General features: G+C 39.4%; 1 protein-coding gene across 2 annotated transcripts in view; it reads right to left on the bottom strand.

Annotated features, from left to right (window-relative positions):
- The window catches only part of mdga2a (MAM domain containing glycosylphosphatidylinositol anchor 2a), a 215,292-nt gene that overhangs the window by 41,524 nt on the left and 165,902 nt on the right, over positions 1–7,866 (bottom strand). For both annotated transcript variants that reach the window (XM_024290986.2, XM_024290983.2), the window contains one exon: positions 2,086–2,358. In XM_024290986.2, the coding sequence (XP_024146754.1) occupies positions 2,086–2,358 (273 nt within the window). The remainder of the gene's footprint in view (positions 1–2,085; positions 2,359–7,866) is intronic.

The raw sequence follows: 7,866 nt of genomic DNA, 5'->3' as shown, positions 1-7,866 counted from the left end.
TCTGTGCTTTGAAGCAGACTCCGCCCACAAGCAGCTCCCGCGCTGAATCTTCAATCCGGTTCAAGATTTCCACGCACATTTACAGGTCTGAGCTGCCGCGACTGTGCGTGGAAATCTTGAACCGGATTGAAGATTCAGCACGCTCAATGCGTGCCGATTTGTACATGGAGCTCGTGACCCGACTTCAAAACCCGCGTAGCAACGTGCGCTCACGTGCGCTCCAGACGCACGGGCAGGAATTCTGCTGTGCGCTGACTCAGACGGCGTGGAAGCATCTACACTCATCTCACAACAACTGGAAAACGTAAAGGATGTTTGTGTCATGTTTGTCCTTCTACAGAAATCGTATTAAAACAAAAATATTGTGGCAGCCTGACTGTTAATTTAGAAATAGTTCCTTGTTAGTGGGTGGAGTTAGTGTCTGTTCTTGTGTTGCATTATGGGACTTGAGTGTTTTACCGGCACCATGAGTGAGAGTGGTGTGTGTATGAGTGACCCTCCTCACAGTGTCGGCTGTTCTGTGGTTCTGTTCTGTTAAATAAATGGTGGTCAAAATGTTGACACCATCTGATAAGCCTGACCTGCGTGTACGCTTCCTTCTGCAAGCACTTGGGGTCGTGCAATGAATCGGACACAAGTTATCTCTAGAATCAAAGCTGCCAGTCATCTACTTGATTCTGCTCCCACCCAAATCGCTACAATATGTTTCCTTCTAACATTTCTTACTAATATCAAACATTTTGTAAAAGCGCCAATGAGCCGCAAGGGGGCGCTCAAAGAGCCGCATGCGGCTCCGGAGCCGCAGGTTGCCGACCCCCGGTCTATGTAAATGCGTATAGGAGTGTTTTGAGCTTCTGTATTCAAAACTTCCACGATTAAGAATCACTACTAAAAGTCCATTTTTGAGGTCTTCCTACAAACACTTGGCCATTCAAAGCTCATTTAAGTTTAAACCAGTTAAACTTTGACCAATCAGGGACTCAGATTTGATAGTAATGTACTGTATGGATAAAGTTCTTTTAATTCTTGGAAGTGCCAACCAGATGAAAATCAACCAGGGAGAAGAAATTAATAATAGTAGCTTGTGTCCGGCTGGAATCATATGACATCAGGTCTTTTATATATCGGAATAGAGCTGTGAAAGAACAAACCTAAAGCAAGATTCATAAGATTTGCACCGCTTTAATATTTCGCACCAAGACTCCTTCAAGTGTGAGTCCATGCACTTATACTGCAGGTACTAGCGTTCTTGGATGTGCCCCACATGCCTGGTACATGGCTTAAGACCAACATATATATATATATATATATATATATATATATATATATAAATAATATATTTTTTAATAATATATTAACAATAGAATATTAATAGTAATATTAAGTCACACTTCTAGAGTGCCCTGTAGCGGTTGTGGCTATTTAGTAAAAAAAAATAAAATAAAATAAATAATCTGGGGTTATTCTCATTAATCAAACCTGGAACTTTTAATAATTTTTCAAAAAAAAAACAAAACATTACAGATAATTCATATGAAGTCAAATTTAAAGATGTATGTTCTATGTAAACACTGCCAGTAATGTATAAGATCAAAAATGTTATCTTGCCATGTAGTTTACAAAGTCATTTTGTTATAAATTAAGGACATAGCCAAATAAACTATGACTTTAACGTACCTAAAGTAAAAACTACACTTAAACAAATGGCTATTTCCTTTGCTTTGGTCAAAAAATTTGAATTTTTTGAAAAATGACCAGAAAAAGTGTTTATGTACAATTTGTTTTAAGTTTAAATGTAAAAAGAAAATGTTTGATTTGTATGCAGCATGATAAAAATATAGTCTTCCAGTTGTATTATTGTTATTATTATGGATTTTCATTTTGTGCTTGTTTTGATTATAACCACTCATTAGTCATCTTTTTGTGTCATATGAAATAATAAGAATGGGGTTGGGATTTATAAGACTTGGTCTTCATTTTACTCCTGTTCTTTAAGTATTGTACATTCTCATTGAAAAAGAACAAAAACCAAAAATAATAAAATGTAGGTTGCACTCTCAGCCAAACTACTCTATAGCTGCTTACCTGTCACCTGGAAGGTGCATTTTCCTGCTCCAGCCTCATTGATTATGTTACAGGTGTACTCGCCCCAGCCCTCTTTGTTCAGGCTGCGAATGGTGTACTCCGTCTCGTCTTTTTGGGCATCAAAGGCCCCCGCATGCAGCAGCCGGTTCGACAGGAGCCATTCGAAGCGCAGCACTCGGGACGGGTGAGCTCGCAGAACCCTGCAGGTCATCACAACCGGCCGGCCCAGGCCCTGTCGCATCTCCATGAAAACTGGTTCCACCGTTGGAGGGTCTGAGAGGGAGAAAGACAGATTCCAAATTAGTATTGCAATGGGGTCCCACAACATAAGACAGGGATCTCCATTTAAATTACATCTCAAGTCCAAGGCTCAAGTCAAATCTCTCTTTGAGGTTAAGTCTCAAGTCAAGTCTCAAGTCTTTGGGTAAGTCTTAAGTCAGAATTCAAGACTCAAGTCCACAGCTCAAGTCAAATCCTAAATCCTTATGTTCAAGTCTTAGGTCAATCTAGAGTCATTAAGGTTGAGTCTCAAGTCCTTGAGTTCAAATCTGAAGTCCTTGAGTTAGAGTCTCAAAATCTTTGAGTTCAAGTCTCAAGTCCAGAGCCAAAGCTAAATCTCAAATCCTTAAGTTCAAGTCTTAAGTGAATCTAGAATCCTTAAGCTTGAATCTCAAGTCTTCGAGTTTAAGTCTCAAGTCCTTGAGTTAGAGTCTTAAGTCGAGTCTCATGTCCTTGAATATGAGCATCAAGTACTTCAGGTTAAGTCTTGACATTCTGCGTAACATTGCACATTGAACAAGGTGCACACATTGAAAACATCAAGGCTTTGAGTTCAAGTCTCAAGTCATTGATGTCTCATGTTCATTAGATCAAGTCCACAGTCAAGTCTCAAGTCTTTAAGTTCAAGTCTCAAGTCGAGTCTCAAGTCCTTGAATTTGATTCTCAACATTGTACTTTATACACAAATCAGGGACATCAAGTCTTTGAGGTCAATTTTCAAGTCAAATCTCGACTCTTTGAGATTGAGTCTCAATTCAAACGTAAAGTTGATAACAAAACTCAATCTCCGGAGTCTGCATATGAGATTTTAGTGCAACATAAGTATGTCTACACAACAGTCAGTTAAGTATGTCCTTACTGAAAAAAGAAAGACAAATACGGTAATGTATAAAAATATCTTAATGAGGATATTTTTAATAGTAGCATCAGAAGAGAAACTGTTGAGCAGCTTTGTCAAACCTCTGAAGAACCACATGAAAAGAAAAGAAAGGTTTGCTGACAGTCTTCACCCATTTCAAAGGACACAAATGCAAGTCAGAGCAGTTGGATGAAGCTAGCAGAGTGCACAAAGGTGAAGATTAAACTTATTTTAAGCAAACCTTGAACTCAGTGCGGCACAGAGAGCATATTTTAGACATGAATGAAAAGTCAAAATGTTCAGCCTTTAAGGATCAGTTTAGCAGAACAGCCGGAGCGTTGTTCGGAACAAAAATCAGTAACACTTTACACAAAAGCGGCGGTGGGATGATGGAGTGAGCCTTTCTAAATGGAAATGAAAACTCTTAAGTGTCTGACAGCCGTCACCTCTCTGCACCGCTCAGAGGTGAGTCGTTCCACCAGTTTAATGGGTGTGGAAACTAACTTCTGCACTTGAAAAGTAAAAGAAAAAAAAAGGTTACATTCATATTTTAGCATGTCTAATGTATTTTGGATTGCACATACTGGGAATGTAGATTTCTGTGCAGTTACAATATCCCCCTTTTTTTCCCAGGATCCCTCGTGATGATGGGCTCATGCACGCTTGTTCGGGGAACAACAGCAAACATGGAGCAGAAGAAGCAGAACCGACACCAAGCCCCTTAATTACGTGAAATTTGCATAATTCCAGATGGAGAAAAAGGAGTTGGAAGCTTGTGCAAGCATGAGGGGAGGGCTGGGGTGTTATTTTGCAAAATGTAATCTGTTACAGATCACTGATTACCTGATTGAAATTGTAATCTGTGACATAATCTACATTATTCTCTCTAAGTGGTATAAGGTAATTACTGAGCTTTCACAGGATATCCATCCCAATGAGGAATGTGTTGCATAAAAGCATTTCATTTGGCATTAGGAACAATGTCGTTATTTCTACATCTAAATCAGTTCTAAAAAGATGCTTACCTAACATTTCCTAATGTATATTTATTTATTCCCCCGCTTAATTATGTTTGTTCATGCTCGCTTTTGTTGGCAATAAAATACTTTTAATTATATTTCTGCACTTCAACTGTGCTCCGCTGGCTTCCTGAGAGATGGGGACGCTTTGTAAATTGCGCCCCCTGTCGGTGGACAGCCATCACCACCGCACTGAAATAGGCTAAGTAAATTAATAAATCTGTATTATGGCAAATTGTGTAGCAATAAAATGGAGAATTATATCGAATTTGAGGATCTCTTTCAGGTTTCATTGTCAATTGGTTTCTGGAATTTCCAAAATTATGCCAATATTTGAAATATATACACCTGTGAGAAGATCTAGGTGTCTAGGAATAGAAAAAAATAAAAACATGGATTGCTTAAACACTTAATTACTGTAAAGTGTTCAAATAAGCTCAAAGCTGCTTTTCTGAGCTTTTGAATCTGTTGAAATTGTGCTAATTGCATAGACGGTTGGAGAATGTCAAGGATGTAAACTCTGGGGCTAAAGCTAACACAAGCCTTCTATGTGTAAATGGGGGCAGAGTGTGGAAGCAGAACACCGTATGACGTTATGCATATCTTTTTGGTCACAAAAACAAACTGCATCCACTGCTGCCATATAAAATTATCTAGAAAACCAATTATGTAAAGTGTTTTGCCCCCATGTGGTGCGTTTTGATTACCACAGTCTAAGATTTTCTAACAGAAATGTGTAACAGACGAAATATGGAAATTCAAATTAGATTTTTTGCAGAAGCTTGGAGCAAATAAACTACTGCTACCTCCAATTCAAGATTCTATGCAGCAGTTTAACAAGATTTCAGTAATGGTTTGTCTTCATTTAAGCTTTTTTTTTCTTTTTTTACTTATAAATTAACTTTAGCCCAGAGGCTACTAACAGGATCGGTGTGAAGGATGGACAAGTCCATGAAGATAACGGAGCTCGTAACATGATACTGAATCACTGACGCACATAACAGTCGAGTCTCTAAAGTGAGTTAACGTCTTTGCCTTCAGCACTAATTATCACACAACATGCAACACCCCAGAGTTCCTTGAGGAGCCACTACAGTTAATCAAATTCCAGTGGGTTGGATGAATTCTGGCTGTTATCTGAGAAAAAGGAAAACCAGAACAGCAGGGGTCTCTGGGAAAAAAACGAAACGTGTCTTTGAAGAGGTTTCCCAGGAAAGGTAAAACGCAGCGAGAGCTTCTGATACGTATTATAGTTTCTTCCTCTGTGGTTTATGTCTTCAAGCTTAATCTACTTCATGTACGTGGATGGCTACATGGAAGGATGAAGCAGGTAATTATGACGAGCTCTGTTGGTTTTAAAGCAGTTACAGTCATGTTTCCATGTTGGGCAACTAGCCTGACGGCTACTGGAACATGGCCAGGTCTGGTGCAACACTGTGATCGGAGATGCAAAAGAAAGAAGTTCTGCTTTGGACGTCCAAAGATTTGCTTACAAATGCAGGTGGAATCTTATGTCAGTACACAGAAAGCTACAAAAACCTGAATGTTTGCAAACATTGGTTTAAATGAGCACTATATTGGTGCTTTATAATGTCGTTTCTGCCAATCAGCGGGTGGCTACAGTGCCTCCGCCCCAACTGTGTTCCCCTTTCAATGGACCTAAAACGATGAGGGTCCTCAGGAGGTGCAGGTCGGTACTGTTTAATGGATCCATTTTACAATAGAAATAAATGCTCAAAATACCAGACCAAAATGTACGGAACTGCTCAGTGAAAATGAGGATTAAGTGTCAACTCAAACCTATAATCATAACTTCTTGACACCTGGTGACCACTTCCGAGGACGTGACATTATGAGGTTATATTATCACAGTGGTTCATTCTACTTAAATAGAACCCAGCAACTACAAATGTAGTGGGCTAACTCAAACATCAGCTCAGGTCTTAAGAGGTTAAGTGTTAAGTCTCAAGTCTTTAAGGTCAAGTTTCAAGTCTTTGTGGTCAAGTGTATACTCAAGTCTTTAAGACCCATTCCAATGAAAATGGTGATTTTAGCATGTTCTTGTGGCATTTTTCTGATGATGGATGACACATAAAAATACCCAAGCTTTAAAACTGTTTCTGAGTATTCATTTATTCAAATCATGAATGCGGAGTATGGTTGTAGGAATACCTACGGTATACCTATGGTTGTAGGTATACCTACCTAGGTGTACCTACCTATCCGATCCTATAGGATTGGATATTTGACAGGTGCCGAGCAGCGATTTTGCCACGTGGTGAAAGAGGGGCGGGCCGACGCGGAGGTCTTAACATGCATCAATATGTGACTTGGGAATGAAAATGTGTTGATTTGGGAAGACGTAGACTTTATTTTTATATCCTGGCCTCAGAAACTATTTTTTTTAAAATTTTCCTTAACATGAAACTGTTTTAAATATAAACTAAGATAAACTAAATTTACATTTTTACACATTTTAAAATGAGTTTTTTTCACATTTGATTAAATCTGAATAAAGTCATTTTTTTCAAATAATTACAAATGTTAAAAGGGGAATAAAACATGTGTTTATGTAACAGAAACATGCTTTAAACATTCCCTCCTCTTTGCCTCTGGAGTGAAGCAGCTGCCCAGTGAGCAGAAACAGCAGAGAAGATCCATGTTCCCTGAACAGAGCTCGTCATAGCTGGACTGAGAGCTGCAGCCTCGGGCTCAGGGACAAGTTCTGCCTCTGGCTAAAAACGCGATCCATCTTCAGCCACTGGTGGACGGCTTGACACTAATGTGGAGAAAAACAACATTTAGGCAGCACGGCGGCCTTTTCCCCGCGGTTCATGAGCTGACATTTACAGTAAAGAGGCCAAATTCATCTGCAGAGGCACTCCAGGAACCCAGACTTTACAATCAACTTCAGCACCGTTTACCTTTGAGCTGAAGAACATCCATACCCAAACTGCACAGAATGTGACAGTGAAGTGTGTCTGCTGTCCTTCTTTATGATTAGAGAAGTGTCAAACACGGCTTTGTTTGATCCTCCTTGTTTGTCTTTCATCCTTTCTTGCTCAGAACCTTTTTTCTTCAGGGATCGCTGAGCAGCGGCGATGGAAGGAGGACTGAATACAAATATTTGATTTCAAGTCAAAATCTTCTTTTCCAAATCCGCGGCCAAAGCCTCACAGGGGTTTATCCAGCGATTGGGTACTCTAAACAATGAAAAATCAGCTCGTTGGGTTCGGAGCGCTGCCCTGCCTCTGCCGTGTTATTCATCTAAAGTCCTATTTAAAGGTTTGCATTTGTGGAATGAGTCAAACCGACAGTGATCACACAAACAAAACCCGACTGCAAAGACAAAACACTGTGAGAAAGAGCTTTTATCATCTGTAATCACAGCGGTTCTGGTACCGTGCAGCAGTTTGACCTCAAAGTATTTACATAAATGGACCAAAATGAACACATGGAATAAAAGACATCCTCCTGCTTTGGAAAATAGGAGCACTCCATCCTGACTGCCTTTGAGATCAACTGTTTTTTTCATATAAATGTCTTTTTTGCATCGTTGGCAAACATTAATATACAAAGAAAACATATAAGAACAAAGGAGATGTTTTTTTATAATTCTGAAGC

Source organism: Oryzias melastigma, linkage group LG24 (assembly GCF_002922805.2).
Source record: "Oryzias melastigma strain HK-1 linkage group LG24, ASM292280v2, whole genome shotgun sequence".
NCBI lineage: Eukaryota > Metazoa > Chordata > Actinopteri > Beloniformes > Adrianichthyidae > Oryzias > Oryzias melastigma.
The sequence above is the reverse complement of the archived record's forward strand: the minus strand, read 5'-3'. Positions and strand labels throughout refer to the sequence as shown.